Source organism: Lepus europaeus, chromosome 14, assembly GCF_033115175.1.
Source record: "Lepus europaeus isolate LE1 chromosome 14, mLepTim1.pri, whole genome shotgun sequence".
Lineage (NCBI taxonomy): Eukaryota > Metazoa > Chordata > Mammalia > Lagomorpha > Leporidae > Lepus > Lepus europaeus.
The window spans coordinates 37,705,147-37,722,739 of NC_084840.1; the positions used below are offsets into that span (position 1 = coordinate 37,705,147).

General features: G+C 48.7%; 1 protein-coding gene across 1 annotated transcript in view; it reads right to left on the bottom strand.

Moving 5' to 3' along the window:
• The window catches only part of TP53BP2 (tumor protein p53 binding protein 2), a 70,233-nt gene extending 63,943 nt beyond the window's left edge, over positions 1–6,290 (bottom strand). The window contains exon 1 of the mRNA XM_062210442.1: positions 6,042–6,290. Coding sequence (XP_062066426.1) covers positions 6,042–6,068 — 27 coding nt within the window. The 5' untranslated portion in view covers positions 6,069–6,290. The remainder of the gene's footprint in view (positions 1–6,041) is intronic.
• Positions 6,291–17,593: the final 11,303 nt, after the last annotated feature.

Here is a 17,593-nt window from a genome sequence, read left to right on the forward strand (position 1 = left end):
CTACATTTAGTTTCACTGAAAATACACAAATTTTCAAACATCTTCAGCTTTAATTAATACAGCCTGAGTCACAAAGCAACAAAGCTAACCACAGCACATGAAATGTGAGACAGTTTGCACATTTTTAAAAATAGATTATTGGTTTAATAGCCTTTGGGAATTACAATTCTGTAAAGACAGAAACCATCTTTACAAACTTAATCTACACCTTCTTTTGGAATAAAAACTGATCTAAGCTACCTTGCTATATTTTTACTCAACAAAAAACAATTTTTTCAGAACACGTATAGCCATATAAGTCCAATGTCCCAATTCTGTATCTTGAAAAATGTTTAGTTTCAAAATACAATTTCAGTTTGGGAAGTATGTGCAAATAAAACCAGTGTTTTTAAACGCTTTAAAGGCAAGTCTTTAAAGCAAAAGTGAGCGCAGAGTTGCACAGCAGAAGCATGCTGGGTCCATAAAGCAAAAGTGAGGCTACTGGTCTTCTAGCTGCACAGACAGCACAGTTACCTTCAGAAACAAATTCCCTGACCAGGTGTCAACCTGCTAAAAGGAAATACTGCAGTAGCCAATATTTTTGTTCTAGACTCCAAAGTTGAAAGCTCAAACGATCAGACTTTATTACATCATAAAACAGTTAGAAATAATTATGTCTCTACAGCAGTAAAAAGATAAAATGTCATACATTTAAAAATTAAGCCATGATCAGTTCAACTGATCATTTTAATAATAATTTCCTTGAAAATATTATCTGTACAAGGGCTCCATGATGACATTCTGTTGACTTATAATACAGTAGCCACAGGGGCCGTCATTGTGGCATAGCGGGTAAAGCCGCCACCTACAGTGCCAGCATCCCATATGGGCACCACTTCGAGTTCCAACTACTCTGCTTCCAGTCCAGCTCTCTGTTATGGCCTGGGAAAGCAGCAGAAGATGGCCCAAGTCCTTGGGTCCCTGCACACACGTGGGAGACCCAGAGGAAGCTCCAGGCTCCTGGCTCCCGGTTCTGGATTGGCACAGCTCCAGTCATTGCGGCCATTTGGGCAGTGAACCAGCAGAGGGAAGACTGACTGACTCTATCTCTGCCTTTCAAATAAATAAATAAAATAAGTCTTTTAAAAAAAAATACAGTAACCATGAGGTATGTATGGCTATTTAAACATAAATAAAATTAGTGGGGCCAGCATTGTGGCACTGCAAGTTAAAGCCCTGGCTTGAAGCACCGGCATCCCATATGGGCGCTGGTTCTAGTCCTGGCTGCTCCACTTCTGATCCAGCTCTCTGCTATGGCCTGGGCAAGCAGTAGAAGATGGCCCAAGTCATTGGGCCCCTGCACCCACTTGGGAGTCCCGGAAGAAGCTCCTGGCTTCCGACTTCAGATCAACTCAGCTCCAGCCATTGCGGCCACTTGAGGAGAGAACCAGCAGAAGGAATCTCTCTCTCTCTCTCTGTGCCTCTACCTCTCTGTAACTCTGTCTTTCAAATAAATAAAAATAAATCTTTTAAAATAATTAGTAGTAAATTATAATAAAATTAAATAATTTTTTTTGAAAGTTCAGTTCCACAGTCCCATTTCAAGTACAGTAGCCACATGTGGCTGGTGACTACCATACTGGACAGCCAGAAACAGAACATTTCCCTTATAGTTGGACAGACACCAAACAAATGCCCTCATCTACCTCTAAGTGAAATAAGCAAATTCTAGCCCTCTGGATGTCTATGTGGCACTGGGGAACACTGTATGTGAGTTTTGTCTTTTGTGAGTGTATACCGTATCAGCAACAGGTACAGTTAATTTTTTATTTTTTAATTTTTTTTTTTTTGACAGGCAGAGTGGAGAGTGAGAGAGACAGAAAGGTCTTCCTTTTTCTCTTGGTTCAACCCCAAAGTGGCCACCACGGCTGGCGCGTTGTGGCCGGTGTGCTGCGCCGATCCGAAGCCAGGAGCCAGGTGCTTCCTCCTGGTCTCCCCTGTGGGTGCAGGGTCCAAGGACCTGGGCCATCCTCCACTGCTCTCCCAGGTCACAGCAGAGAGATGGACTGGAAGAGAAGCAACTGGGACAGAACGGTGCCATGACCAGGACTAGAACCCAGTGTGCCAGCGCCACAGGCGGAGGATTAGCCTATTGAGCCGCGGTGCCAGCTACAGTTAATTTTTATAAAACTATTATCTGAAAAAACAGTGAAACCCTTTGAGTTAGCCAAGCTCTTTCATTAACATATTTTTGTTTGAATCTAATACATAAAGATATCTAATGTAATTTTCAATGGTTAGAAACATCTGCCTTTGATACCGCCTCCATCTGATCCTCTAACTAGTGAGTGGATCACTAAAGGCCACACTTTCAAAGTGCAAATAAGCCTTTCTTCAGTGAACAAAAGTCAGACCGTGTCAAGTATGAAAGATCAATTAGTTTCTCCCCATCAAGTTGCAGAAATATCATAGAACCAGAGATATTAACCATGGCAGGTAACTGAAAATGAGAGTAATTATCACTCCCCTGCCTGCAGTACCCTATCATTACCTCTGTTGTGATCCCAGCGCTTGCCTATTTATTTTTAGTTAGCCTACTAAAGTCATCTTCTACTGGTTTTGGGTACAATTATCACTTCACATCCCACATAAAAGAAACCAACAGATTGGTACCAGTTGGTGAGAAAACACACGAACACAATGTGCAAATAAGCACATTTTTAATATAATGAAGTCTAAATAGAAAACTCTTATCTTCACAATGCCTTTAAAAGCAGATCAAGGCGGGGCCAGCACTGTGGCCACCACCTGCAGTGCCAACATCACATATGGGCACCGGTTTGAGTCCCAGCTGCTCCACTTCTGATCCAGCTCTCTGCTGTGGCCTGGGAAAGCAGTTGAAGATGGCCCCAAGTCCTTGGGCCCCTGCACCCACGTTGGAGACCTGGCTCCTGGCTTTGGACTGGCATAGCTCCGGCCATTTCGGCCAACTGGGGAATGAACCAGCGGATGGAAGACCTCTCTCTCTCTGCCTCTGCTTCTCTCTCTGTGTTAACTCTGACTTTCAAATAAATAAATAAATCTTTTTTAAAAATTTAAAATAAAAAGAAAAGCAAATCAAGGGGCCAGCATAGTGGGTTAAGCCACCGACTGGTTTGTGTCTGGCTGCTCCACTTCCATTCAGCTTCCTGCTAATGCAGCGGGGTACAAGTGCTCGAGCCCTGACAACCACCTGTGAGACCTGGAAGAACCTCCTGGCTCCTGGTTTCAGCCTGACCCAACCCTGGGTACTGCAGCCACTTGGGGAGTGAACCAGCCAATGGAAGATCCTCACTCCACCCCCATAAATATTTCAAATAAAATAAATAAATCTTTTTAAAAAAGAAAAGAAAAAAGAGGGGCCAGCACTGTAATGTAACAGGTAAAGCCGCCGCCTGCAGTGTGGGCATCCCACATGGGTGCTGGTTCAAGACCCAGCTTCTCCATTTTTGATCCAGCTGTCTGCTTATGGCCTGGGAAAGCAGAAGATGGCCCAAGTCCTGGGGCCCCTGTACCCGCGTGGGAGACCCAGAAGAAGCTCTTGGCTCCTAGCTTCAGATCGGCCCATCTCTGACTATTGCAGCCATCAGATGAGTGAACCAGTGGATGGAAGATCTCTCTCTCTCTGCCTCTGCCTCTCTGTAACTCAGCCTTTCAAGTAAATAAATCTTTAAAAAAAGAAAGAAAAGCCACTCAAGGAATGCGCTTAATGCCACAGAACTGTACACTTCAAAAATGGCTAAAATGGTTAGTGATATGTCTATTTTTTTTTTGTTAATTTTATTTATTTATTTATTTTTGACAGGCAGAGTGGACAGTGAGAGAGAGAGAGAGAGACAGAGAGAAAGGTCTTCTTTGCCGTTGGTGCACCCTCCAATGGCCGCCACGGCTGGCGCACCGCGCTGATCCGAAGGCAGGAGCCAGGTGCTTCTCCTGGTCTCCCATGGGGTGCAGGACCCAAGCACTTGGCCCATCCTCCACTGCACTCCCTGGCCACAGCAGAGAGCTGGCCTGGAAGAGGGGCAACCGGGACAGGATCCGGCACCCCGACCGGGACTAGAACCCGGTGTGCCGCTAGGTGGAGGATTAGCCCAGTGAGCCGCGGCGCCGGCTGTGATATGTCTATTTTAAATGTTTTAAGTTATCAAGGCAACTGCCTACAGTCTGAGACTACCTTTTTTATATTAAGCACAATGCTTTTCCTGACAAATTGGCATTTTTAAAATAATAAAACTTCACTTATGCTGGAATGAAAATCCAAGCACATTAAAAAGTTGGAGAAATATGTTAAGATAAACTTTTATTAAGTATCCAAAATATTTCAGTATAAAGAAACATAACATGAGGCTGCTAAATGAAACATTATTTCTGAGGCACAAGAACCTCCAGTTTAAACAATACAGTGTTGCAAACTGAGGAAAAGTTTTTTCATCTTGGACCTATTCAGAACTACCCAATTAATCTCCCTTCCCTCACAAACAGCAACTCTAATCCTCAAAACCATCCTAAGAGCTGCCTACTATCATCATCCCGGTTTTACAGACAATGAAACTGAGGGACAAGTCATTTAAAACAAAGCAAAACAGGATCAAGCGGCTAGGACACAAAGCATCCCATACCAGAGGACCTGGATCGGATCAGAGCTCTGGCTTCTGACCAGTTTCTCACCAATGCAGGCCTTGGAAGGAAGCGGTGAGGACTCAAGAAACCTGGCTTCTGCCGCCCATGCTAGGGCCCTGGATAGCATCCCTGGGCCCTGCATCCGGCCTGGCCCAGAGCTCAGCACTGTGGGCCTTTGAGAAGTGAACCAGCTTTCTCTGTGTGTCTCTCTGCCTCTCAAATTAAGAAACAAACCCCCGCATCTCTAAAGAACGTAGCTGAGCGAAAACTAAAGTGTTAGCCAAACTGCTGAGTCTGTGCTAAGATGCATAAAGGCAACCAGAAAAACCACACCACTAAATCGAATTCAACCTCAAGAGCCACATAACTTTTATGAATTCTGATCATCCGGACTGGAGTCGGAAGAAGGAAAACCTCCCTAGGTTTTAAAGAAACTCCAAAGCACACCTTGACATAAAACTGAGCTTTAAGGAGGAAACCAGATTGCAACAACCAACACCTGTCCTTTTGCTGCTATTTTCCAGGAAAAATTCAGACAACCTGTAAAAGTTAAACCACGACAAAGAAACGCAAACGTATGGAATCAAAACCTTAACAAAAGCTTTCCACCCATATCCAGAGCACGTATTTGAAAACTGGGCACTCACATCCTCAACCAAACTTCATACCACATAGTAAGCTAGGATGCAGAACGCTTATTAACACTTCCAAATTCCCTGAACCCCAACAGAAGAGCCTATCCCAAACCGATCCAACTTTTGTATCCGTCCCGTTCGTGCAGGCTTAGGACGCCCTACCGAGGCTCGGCAAGGGAGTGAGGAGGCAGCAGGTCACACTCGCGCTGCCTGAGCGTACATAAACTAATCTTGTGCCGACTCCACTCCACGGATGTTGGAAGGGCTGTTCCTCTGAACAAGTGAAGCCACAGAACGCACGGACGGGATGCCTGCCAAGCCGGGCCCGCTTCGGTGGCACAGGCGTGAGGAGCCCGCACTGGACGCTGCGGGAGCCCCTGCGACCCCTTCTCGCGGGGTCCGGCCACGCGCGCCGCCGCCGGCCGGGAGCCGGGCACCGGGGTTGCCCTGCGAGCCGAAACTTCACAGGCAGCACTGAACCGGTTTCCACCAAGAGGCTCCGACACAGCTCCCACCGCAGGTCTCAGGATCGAAACTCGATCACGGCCACGGCACAGGCACCCTTTACAAGTACGCGCGCTGCACGCCAGTAAAAAAGTTTAAAAATAAACAGCCAACGCAAGGAACAAGGTTCACCAGTGCCCCAGTCCTGACCGCCCAGAACCGCAACAACAACAGAAATCAGGCAGGGGAAGTCGGAGGGGCTTCTCACTCCGGGGCGGCGGCGGGGACCCCCGGGCGCCCGCGCCCCCGCCCGCCCGTGCTCACCGGCATCATCTTGGCTCCGAACTGCATGGGAGCGGGCGGCCAGCCCGCGCCGCGGTGCGGGGGAGGGGAGCGGAGAGTCCGGCGGCCGGGAGGCGGCCGACCTGTTGCGAGGCGGCGGCGCGCCGGTCCTCAGGGCCGTCCCCGCGGGCTGCGGCGCCACCGAGCCTCAGCGAGGCGCACGCCCCGGCAGGGCCCCCCCCAACCCCGGACGCGGCTTTGTCTCCTCAGCGCTCGCGACCACAGGGGCTGCCGCCTCCGCTCCGAAACCAACTAATCCCGGGCCCGGCCCCGCGCGGAGCCCGCGCCGGCTCCGCCCCCGGCCGGCCCCGCCCGCCGCCCGCCGCGCGCCCTGGGGGAGGGGGAGGCGCGCGCCTGCGCGGACGCGCGGCGGCGGCGTGGGAGGCGGGGGCCGGCGCCTCCTCTTTCTTGGCGCGGGGCGGGAAGTGCAGCCGGGGGCGCGCGGCCGGGGGCAGGGGTGCGCGCCTCCGGGACAAGCGAGGCGAACCGGGGTACTGGAAGGCGGCGCCTCGGGAAAAGAGGGCCATGAAAGACGCGAACGGAGGCCGAGGCTGCGGCTGTTTCCTACTCGGCCGATCCCGGCAGAAGTGCCCGGGGGTTGAACCCTTCGCCTCCGGACCGCGGCTCTGCCGTCGGCGAGGCCGGCCCTGGCCGACAAAATGGAGACGCCTGCCGCGGGTCCCGAAAGTCTCGGTGAAAGCTCTCCACTCGTTCGCCGTTGTCCACGTCGGAATTTAAAACTCCGAGGTTACTTGTTTAAAGTAAAATCAATAAAAAGGGGACCCTGCAGAAATGACTCAAGCGGTGGATTTTATGTTGTGTGTATGTGGCCACGATAAAAACAAGACAAAAGGCTTAAAAACGTGTAAAGCAGCTGTGTGTGGCGCTGGAGTGTCGCCCCGAAGACGCTTGCGACGCCCTAGCCGCGACGGCCGACACGGGCGGAGCCGCAGGTGCAGTCCCAGGGCAGCTGGGGCCTCCGAGGACCGGGTGGCTCCGCCTGGCAAGGCAGCGGAGCTGGTTCGGGCGCCCTCCCTTCCACCTTCCGCCAGACCCAGGCTCCAGGAAGCTGTCTGCGGTGAGGTGTCCGTGCCAGCTCGCTCACAGCCACTTTTCCGTCTTTACTGAGTCTACAAGGTGAGGCAGAGCACCCGGCGCACTCAACAATCCTCACGCTCCGTTCCTACTGCACACTCCGGCTGCTTCATCTGGAAATAACTGGATTATGGCTAAATCAAAGTCCAAGGCAGGCATTTGGCCTAGGGGTTAACACACAGTTTAAAACTCCGGGGTGTGCCCTATCGGAGTGGGTAGGTTCCACACCCGCCTCCAGTCCTCACTGCAGGTCCCCTAATGCAGACCTGAGGGGCAGTGGTGACGACTCCAGCGGTGGGATCCTTCTCACCCACGTGGGAGACCAAGATTGAGTTCCTGGCCCCTGGCTTTGGTCTGGTCTTAGTCACTGACCATTACGGGAATTTGGGGAGTGAATCAGCAGGTGGGAGCTCTCTTTTTTTTAATCACGGGCGTAGGCGTTGTTGGTCCCTGGGTTAAACTGCCGCTTGGGATGCCTGCGTGCTCAATAGGAGTGCCTGGGATTGAATCCCAGCCACTCTGCAATGCTGGTCAGCTTCCTGATAATGCACACCCTGGGAGGCAGTGGATGGTGACCCAAGTACTTGGGTCACTGACACCCACCCACATGGGAGACACCACTGCAGCTCCAGGCTCCTGGCTTTGTCCTAGCACAGTCCCAGCTGTTGCCAGCGTTTGGGGAGTGAACCATAAATGTGGGAACTCCACACCTACCCCACTCCCATCATTCTGCCTTTCAAAGAAATAAACTTTCTAAAATCTAGTTTAAACTCTAGTTACTTTTAAAAGGATTATCCTGAGTTAAGCAAAGAAAAACCTTCCATTCATCTGTTCAATAAAAGTTACCAAATGAGATGCATAATCCTAACCAGTGTCTTAACCCAAAGGCTCCCCCCACCCCAAGTGCAGCTTTAAATAGGGTGGTCAGGAGAGTCCTCACTGAGATGGTGGCACATGAGCACAGCCCTGGGGTGGTCTAGCTGCTGCAGAAAACCCAGAACCTAAAGGAAGCTCTTACAGTAGTCCAGGCAAAAGTGGCTGACGAACAGGGGTGAACTGGTTAGGGATGCATTTTTTTTTATAGAAAACTTTTATTTAATAAATATAAATTTCAAAAGTACAACTTTTGGGTTTTAGCGGTTCTCCCCACCCCCCCATAACCACCTTCCCACCCAAGGGATGCATTTTTTAAAGGATGTATTTATTTATTTAAAAGGCAGTGTTACGCAGAGGCAGAGAGCGAGGTCTTTCATCTGCTGGTTCACTCCCCAAGTGGCTACAACCACTGGAGCTGGGTTGATCCGAAGCCAGGAGCCAGGAGCTTCCTCTGGGTCTCCCACATAGGTGCAGATGCCCAAGCACTTGGGCCATCCTCTGCTGCCTTCCCAGGCCATAGCAGAGAGCTGGATCAGAAGTGGAGCCGCCAGGACTCGAACTGGCGCCCATATGGGATGCCAGCACTGCAGGCAGCAGCTTCACCCACTACACCACAGTGCTGACTTCAGGACGCATTTTCAAGGCTGCACCTGGCGAATCTCCTGACCCACTGGATTCAGATTAGGAGAGAAAGAAGTCAGGGAGAAGTCCTAGGTTTTGTTCCAGAAGGACAGAAGTTGCCACATGCTGACATGGAGGAGATCATGAGTAGAACAAGTGTTAAGAAAATGGCACAGTCATCTATGGTATGATCTACACCCTGACACCATCCTAGGCTCTAGCCCCTGCCACCATTTTTGGAAGCCAGGTGACCACGTGGCCCAACCACCAGTGTCAAGCTCCACCCCCATCCTAATGGGATTCGCTGCTCCCGATTCCCTGCCCGCCCTCCAGCAAAGTTTTAAAAGGACCTGTTCCTGAACACGTGGCTCTCTTCTCTCCTGCTTGCACTCTCTTGCCTCTCCCCTCTCTCTTGGCTCCTCTCTGCTCTCTTCTCTCCTCTTTAGCTCCTCTCCTCTGTGTCTCTCTCTCTTATACTCTCCTTCTTTCTCTTTTTCCTTCTTCGCCCCTTCCCTCCGGTCTGCTGGGTTTTCCCCAATAAACCCTTTCCCTTACTCCGGTGTTTGGTGTGTTTTGTGACGGCCTAACAACAAGTTACAGAGAACAGATCAACCTGGAACATGTTTATCTTCAGAATCATAGCATGTAAAAACAGGGGCTGCCATTGTGGTGCAGTGGATTAAACCACTGCCTGTAATGCTAATATCCCATAGGGGTGCCAGTTCCAGCCTTGAGTGCTCCACTTCCAATCTAGCTCTGTGCTAATGCACCTGGGAAAACAGTGAAAGATGGCCCAAGACCTTGGGACCCGGCGCCCATGTGGGAGACCAGATGAAGTTTCAGGCTCCCGGCTATGGCCTGGCCCAGCCAAGGATGTTACAGCTATCTGGGGAGTGAACAGCTCTGTCTGTCTCTCCTTCCCTCTTTCTGCCTTTAAAATAAAGAAATCAACTTTAATAAAAGAAAAGAACTCTAACCTAAAATGTGGCACTTTTATAGAAAAAAATTCTTTTTGGCAAACTGCAATTCATAAAAGGACTATTTTGCACCCAAAAAGCCACTAATTTAAATTACTGTCTTGCAAACAAATCTCAAAAATAGCCAAAGATACCATGATTCACAACCACGAATCCAGGATATTGATCACTGAATGTCCAGTTCTCCATGGTGACAGCAGCAGCTGGCAATTTGTCCTGAAACTCGCTTCCAGCCCATTGAGAATGCCCAGCTGCCAAATAGCAGGTATGTTTACACTGAGGGTTTTCTTTTCTTTCTTTCTTTCTTTTTTTTTTTTTTTTCTTTTTTGTCAGAGAAGCAAGCATGAAAGCAAGAAACCGTGTCTGTGCTTTGTTTTTGTTCCCTCAAAGTCTGGCTCTCCAACGGGTTGTTTGCTCCCTCCTGGCTTTGGCTTTTTCTTCCCTCCTACTCTCCCCTGATCGTTTTCAAGAGCCTCATCTTGATTCTTCCCACCCTATAATTCTGTACTCCGCTCCCAAGAAAGATAAGTCAAATTATACAAGCCAAGTGGGGAGGAGCTGCCTCCTCTCCTGGACCTCGCCTGCCCCTTAAGCAATTAATTATCTGTTTGGCTTGCGTTCAAATGTGCAAGTTCCCAACTTCCCCCCATATGACTTTCTTTCTCAATTCCCACACACATCTCCAATCTGGAACCTCTCTCACCTGTCAGAGGATGACTCTTACTCAGCCAATAAAATAGAGGCTCTTGGCCTTCTACTCCTGCAATCTCATGGTCTCCGCCCCCAGCACATCACGTGTCCTGTCCTGCTTGTCCTCAATCCTTGGTTGATTTATTTTACTCCTACTCTTATGCAGCTGCCTTTTAGCAGGCGCTGTTGGAGACCCTAGACGCAACAAAGTCAACACACTGCTTCATGAAGCTCACGTTCTGCTGGGAGTTAGACAACAAATGAGTGAAGTAATGATAACTGCTGTGGGAAAAGAAAGCAGTTAGGGGCTGGCGCTGTGACGCAGTGGGTTAAAGCCCCAGCCTGCAGTGCCTGTATCCCATATGGACGCAGAAGAAGAAGAAAGCAGTTAGGTAAAACTAAGAGAGTAGTTTTTATTTTGGCTAGGATGTCGGGTTGGGCGTTTGGCACAGTGGTTAAGTCACTGCTTCTGTTGCTTGCATCCCATACCCAAGTGCCTGGTTCAAGTCCTGATTACTTCACTTCCAACCCAGCTTCTTGCTAACACAGATCCTGAGAGGCAGCAGGTGATGGCTCAAGTACTTGCGTCCCTGCCACTCACGTGGGAGACCCGCGCTGAGTTCCAGGCTCCTGGCTTCGGCCTGGCCAGCCCTGGCTGATGCAGGCATTTGAAGAGAGGCAGCAGATGGAAGATCTCCCTGTGTCCATCTCTCTGCCTTTCCAATAAAATGAAAACAAATAAATTTAAATTTTTTTAAAGATAGGGGGGCAGAGAAGGCCTCTGAGGAATGAAAATGGGGAGGGCGTCAGACTCTAGGCAGTGGGAACAGCATGGGCAAAGGGCCGGGGTAGTGTTGAAGAGCAAAAAGCCAGTGTGCCTGGCGCTGAGTGTGCCAGGAGGGGAGCAGTAAGAGTGACAGAGCCTCGGTTTAATGTGCGGCCAATGACCCTCCCTATCGAAATCCCAGATGCTCCACTTTCACAGGTTTTTCAGCCTGCAAATTTATTCAGGTCTCCCCTGTGTTGCCCTCACTAGCAGTAATCTGAAAGAAAGCGATGGGCAGGAGCTTGTACTTCAGGCCTCTGCCTCTGTTCGTGACTTAAACTTCCTTCTTGCCCTTCACGACCCTGTATGGACGTTCTCCTCATTTTTCAAGTCCCTACCCAAATGTCCCTCCTGAAAGTCGTGTTTGGGGTTTCCCAAGCAGAATTCATAGGTACCTCATCAATATCCCATGTGCCATGTCGCAGTGCTTGCACACAAGACCTGGGGAAAACCCACATCCATCTCCCTAACAAGACTCAACCGCAGAAACTGTTTCTTATCTATTTCCTTGTGCATCTTCAGCCCTAACACTGTGCCTAGGACATAGTGTGGAGTTGATGGCACGGAGTACATGCTGACCAGGCCTTCTTTTGTCTCTGCTAGAAGTGGAGAGGTTTTCCTCAAGATTCTTGCAATGACCTCAGGCAGGCTGACCTGCATCTCTTCCTGCCCCCTCCAATTCAATCTCTACACTAGTGGCTGGCAAACTACAGGCCAAAGCTGTCCCTCTGTCTGTTTTGCTGTTAGTGTTTCCTTTATTTGAGAAAGAGCGAGCGAGTGAGAGAGAGAAAGACAGAGACAGATAGAAACAGAATCAGAGATCTTCCATCTGCTGTTTTACTCCCCTGAATGCCTACAACAGCGGGGGCTAGGACAGACCAAAGCCAGGAGCCTGGAACTCAGAGTCTCCCACATGGGTGGCAGGGACCCTAGTTCTTGAGCCATCATCTGCTGCTCCTAGGGTGTACACTAGCAGAAAGCTGGAATTGGAATCAGAGCCAGGACTCAAATCCAGGCATGCCAGTGTAAGATTCAGGTGTCCCAATCAGCGTCTTAATCATTGTACCAAATACTCACCTACCCTTAAACTGTCTTTGCATGCCCTATGAGCAAAACTGGATTTTACATTCTTTAATGGAGGGGAGGGGATCAAAAGATGAAGGCTATTTTGTGACACATGAAAATTATATGAAATTCAAATTTCGGTGTCCATAAATAAGGCTTTGCTGGGACACAGCCACATTTACTTAAGAGTTGTCTAGGGATGCTTTCAAGCTCCAACAACAGAATTGAGTGGTTGCAACAGAGCCTGTGTGGTCTGCTCCTGCATTACCCAGCAGCAAGACTGATTTTTTTTAACACAGTGCAACCATGTCACTCTCACACTTCAAACTCTTCAAAGTAGTTGGGGTGTGGATGGGGCAGGACTGAGGTTTGAATGGTGTTGGGGCATGTGATGGAGAGAACCTGGAGGGCTACCATACTTGCTGTCTTGTAGATCCTGTAAATTCTAGATAACAAAAAGATTTTTTAAAACAGAAAAAGGCTTCATTTGCCTTCTACTGTTTAAGGATCAAGAACACTCCTTAACATGGCCTCTAAGTCCTTGCTGGGTCTGGCTCATACCCATCCTTCAAGATAGTTACCATAGGAAGGAAGCTCCATAGATGTATACATCCTCATATTCATGACAACGGACCTAAGATGGGTAAGTTTGTAGGATAAACTCAATGCTTGAAGACATCTAAGACATTGACTGTACCTTCATTCAGTTTAAATAATTCGCTGCTGTGCTGGTAACTCACGGACCAAGGCGCTCATGATTTCTTATCTTTGAGTGTCACTTCTCTCTCCATTGCTCGTTCTCTCCCTACCTCTCGTTCACCATTCTCTCTCCCTACCCTCGTTCACCTGGTCTGCTTTCAGTCCCAATCCTCCCCTGAAACAGTGCTTGCCAAAATCACTAGGGGCCTCTATTTCATGGGTCACCAAATATTTCCAGTCTTCTTGACGTTCCACTGGCACTTGACTGTTGCTCATTCCTCCCTCTCAAAACACCATTTTCTCTTTATATTTATGACAAACAACTGTATTTAAATTTATTTATTTATTTTATTTGAAAGGCAGAAAGAAAGACAGAGAAAGAGATCTCCCATCCACTGATTCACTACCCATATGTCCACAACAGCCAGTGCTGGGCCAGGCCAAAGCCAGGAGCCAAAAACTCAATCCAGGTCTCCCATGTGGGTGACAGGGGCCCAAATACTTGAGGCTTCACCTGCTACCTCCCAAGGCACACATGAAGAAGCTGGAAAGAAGAGTGGAGCAGGAATTCGAACCCAGGTCTTCTAATACAGGAAATGGGTATCCCAAGCAAGCAGCTTAATCACTGCACCAAATGCCCGCTCCTTTATATAACAAAGTTCTTATGATTTCCCCTACATGCATGCCCTCTGTGTCTTTCGAAGGTTCATTCTTCTCCACCAGCCTTTACATATGGAAGGTCCTGGAGACTCAGGCCCAGCCACCTCCTCTCTCAGTGACAATCTTATCCGCAGTCTTACACTTCATGTATATGTTTCTATTTTTCGCATTTCCAACTAGACTGCTTTTCTGGGCTCTAGAACTGAGCTGTCCAATGCAAAAGTCACTAGCCCCGGAGAGTTATTGAGTACCTGAGATGTGGTGCGTGCAACTGAGAAACTAAAAAAAAATTTTTTTTTTTGACAGGCAGAGTGGACAGTGAGAGAGAGAGACAGACAGAAAGGTCTTCCTTTTTGCCGTTGGTTCACCCTCCAATGGCCGCTGCGGCCGGCTCATCATGCTGATCCGAAGGCAGGAGCCAGGTGCTTCTCCTGGTCTCCCATGCGGGTGCAGGTCCCAAGGACTTGGGCCATCCTCCACTGCCTTCCCGGGCCATAGCAGAGAGCTGGCCTGAAAGAGGGGCAACCGGGATAGAATCCAGCGCCCCAACCGGAACTAGAATCCGGTGTGCCGGTGCCGCAAGGTGGAGGATTAGCCTGTTAAGCCACGGCGCCGGCTGAGAAACTAAATTTTTAATTTTACCTCATTTTAATTTTAAATGACCCACATATGAACAGTGGCTAAATATTGGACAGTGGGGATATTGAATCCATCATCACAGAAAGTTCCACTGAATAGTGCTGGGTATCCACTTTCTCTGTAGTTAGTGTGACAAAATACCCGAGGCTGGGTGCTTTACAAAGAAAAGAGGTCTAACTGAGTCACAGTTCTGGAGGTCCAAGAGTATGGCCCTGGCCTCAGCTTCCGGTGAGGGCCTCATGGTGGATTGTATCACATAGCCAGAACAGGATTCACTTGAGAGCAGTGAGCAGTGGGCACAGAAGAAAGGCTATGTAGTGAGAGAGGAAGCAAGAGACAGAGAGGGACGAGGCTGGCTCTTTTATAACCATCTGCTCTCCCAGGAACGAAGCTGCTCCCTTGACACCTGACCCTCTCCTGGAGACCAGAGTTAATCCCTTTCTCACAGTGGGGGTGATGAACCACTCACCTCCCGCAGGGCCTCCTTCCTCTTAAAGAGTCCACCACAGTTTAGTACCAACACATTGGAGAATAAGCTTTTCTAGCAAATGAACCTTTGGAAATCTTTACACAAACAATAGAATTCATATCCAGTCATATTCAACTGCCTACTCTGCCAGTTCCCTTGACTATCTCAAAAGTATGGCAAACTCAACATGCCTAAAATCAAATGCATTTGGCCTGGTAGTTAAGAAGCTTGCATTCCGGGGCTGGCGCTGTGGTGCAGCAGGTTAACACCCTGGCCTGAAGTGCCAGCATCCCATATGGGCGCCAGTTCAAGACCCGGCTGCTCCACTTCCTATCCAGCTCTCTGCTATGGCCTGGGAAGGCAGTAGAAGATGGATCAAGTCCTTGGACCCCTGCACCCACATGGGAGACCCAGAAGAAGCTCCTGGCTTCGGATCGGCATAGCTCCGGCCATTGCGGCCATCTCTCTCTCTGTCTCTCTGCCTCTCCTCTCTCTGTGTAACTCTGACTTTCAAATAAATAAATAAATCTTTAAAAAAAAAAAAAAAGCCTACATTCCATATTGGAGGGCCTGAGTCTGATACCTGGTTCTGGTTCTTAACTCCAGCTCCCTGCTAATGCAGACCCTGGAAGGCAGCAGCAACTGAGTTCTTGTCACCTGTGTGGGAGACGGGGACTGAGTTCCTGGATCCCAGCTTCAGCTCCTGGCTTCAGCCCCCAGCCTGGCCAGGGCCATCGTGGGCATTTTCCCCTTTCTCTGTCTTTGTCTTTCTGCCTTTCAAGTGAAAAAGAAAAAAAAAGTGCAAAAAAAAAAAAAGTTAAAACTAAATGCATAGGGCCATCAAAGAAGGAGGTACCTTTCTCTGAAGGGAGGAGAGAACTTCCACTTTGATTATGGCCTTGTCTAAATAATGTCAGAGTTTGTGGACTCAAGAGGCTTCCATAGCTTTGGGAGCTTATGACGAGAGCCTCGGGTGATTACTGAAATCATAAACAAGCATGTCAATTGTTAAATCAACAACAGGAGTCACTGTGCACTTACTCCCCATGTAGGATCTCTGTCCTTAATGTGTTGTACTATGAGAATTAATGGTAAAACTACTACTCAAACAGTACTCTATACTTTGTGTGTCTGTGTGGGTGCAAACTGTTGTAATTTTTACTTAATATATAGTTGATCTTCTGTATATAAAGATAAATAAAATGAATCTTAATGAAAAATGGGATTGGAGAGGGAGTAGGAGGTCGGACGGTTTGGGGGTGGGAGAGCGGGTATGGGGAGAACAACCACTATAATCCAAAAGTTATACTTATGAAATTTATATTTATTAAATAAAAGCTTTCTATTAAAATAAATTGTCCTTTGTTCCCCCATTCTGGTCCTCTTCCAGGATCCCCTATCTCAGTGAATGGTACAGTGTTCATCCATTTTCTCAAGTCATAAACCTAGGAATCTTGCTTGGCCTGTTTCTCACTCATCTCTAACATCGATTCAGTCACCAAGGTCTGTCCAGTCTGCCTCCTAAATAACCTTCAGCCTGCCCTTCTCCCATCCTCACAACCACACTATTCAACTTACTACCACCTCTTGCGAATCTGCTCATAAGATAACGCTTCTTAAAGCCATTCGTTAACCCGGCCCCCAAGTCCTTAAAAGCCTGTCCCTGCCCAGCATGTGGCCTCGCCAGGTGCCACAGTCCTGTCTCTGAGGCTCAGCCACACAGTCCCATTTAGTCCCTCTGCCCTCCATGCTTCCTCCGGTACATGCTGTAGTACAGTTCCAAAATCTTGCCTTTATACCTGTGTCGCCACTGAAACTGTTTACAGTGGTTTGTGTTCCTAGTGTTATTCAGTTATATCTGTATCTTTAAAAAAAAAAAAAAAAGATTTACTTATTTGAAAGGCAGAGTTAGAGAGAGAGAGAGAGAAAGCTTCCATCCACTGGTTCACTTCCCAAATGGCTGCAACAGCCAGGGCTGGGCCAGGCCGAAGCCAGGAGTCTGGAACTCTGTCCAGGTCTCCCATGTGGGTGGCAGGGGCCATCTTTCGCTGCTTTCCCAGACACATAGGCAGGGAACTGAACTGGAAGGGAAGAGGCCTGGACTTGAACTAGCGCTCCTATGGGATGCCCACATCTTAGGCAGCAGCTTAACCCACTGCACAACACTGGCCCCAATATCTGTCCCTTCCACATGACTGCAAACTGCAAAGTAGAGTCTCGGACCCATCTATTCAGGTTAACGTTCACTCCTCAGTGCCTAAAACAGGGCTCAGTACACAAGCACTTAATGAATGAGCGGTCAAGAATGAATACATGGGTGAGGTATTCATTTGTGGTTCAAAGTCAGTATTTTGCAGGTTTCCCAACCCTATGGGCTGTGCAGTACATTTGCTACCCCAAACGGCCAACTCACAGATGCCTCCAAGAAGTTCTGTGGAGCTTAAGCCCATTGCTGGAACACAAGCCCGGAGCCCTTGCCCTTCTGAGGGTTAGCCAGTGGTGCCCTCCCCTGCCCCCCGCAAAGCACTGGTTGTCATTATTACACAGCATTTGGATGAGACTTCAGCAAGAAATTAAACTGAGGCTTCTTTGTTGACAAGCAGGAGGAGTCGTGGCTAAAATCCTGAAAATAGACGCTTTCAGGGCCAAGGCGACCCGGAGTCCCCAGCCACCAGTGCAGCCTGTGGCAGCCTGCCGCGGCGTCTGTCTTGCCGGTGCAAGGCAGCGCGTTCTACTCTAAGGAACGCATGCGCATTTCTTCCTAGTCCCCATAAGAACACACTGCGTTAGATCAGAATGAACTGTTCTCATTATTTTTCAGTCTTTTAAAACTTGGAGTTGATTCAAGTATTTTTCAAGAATACTGCTGAAAAATACACTGGTTTTACAAATGCGTGGGCAGAGTTCTTTGGTGGGG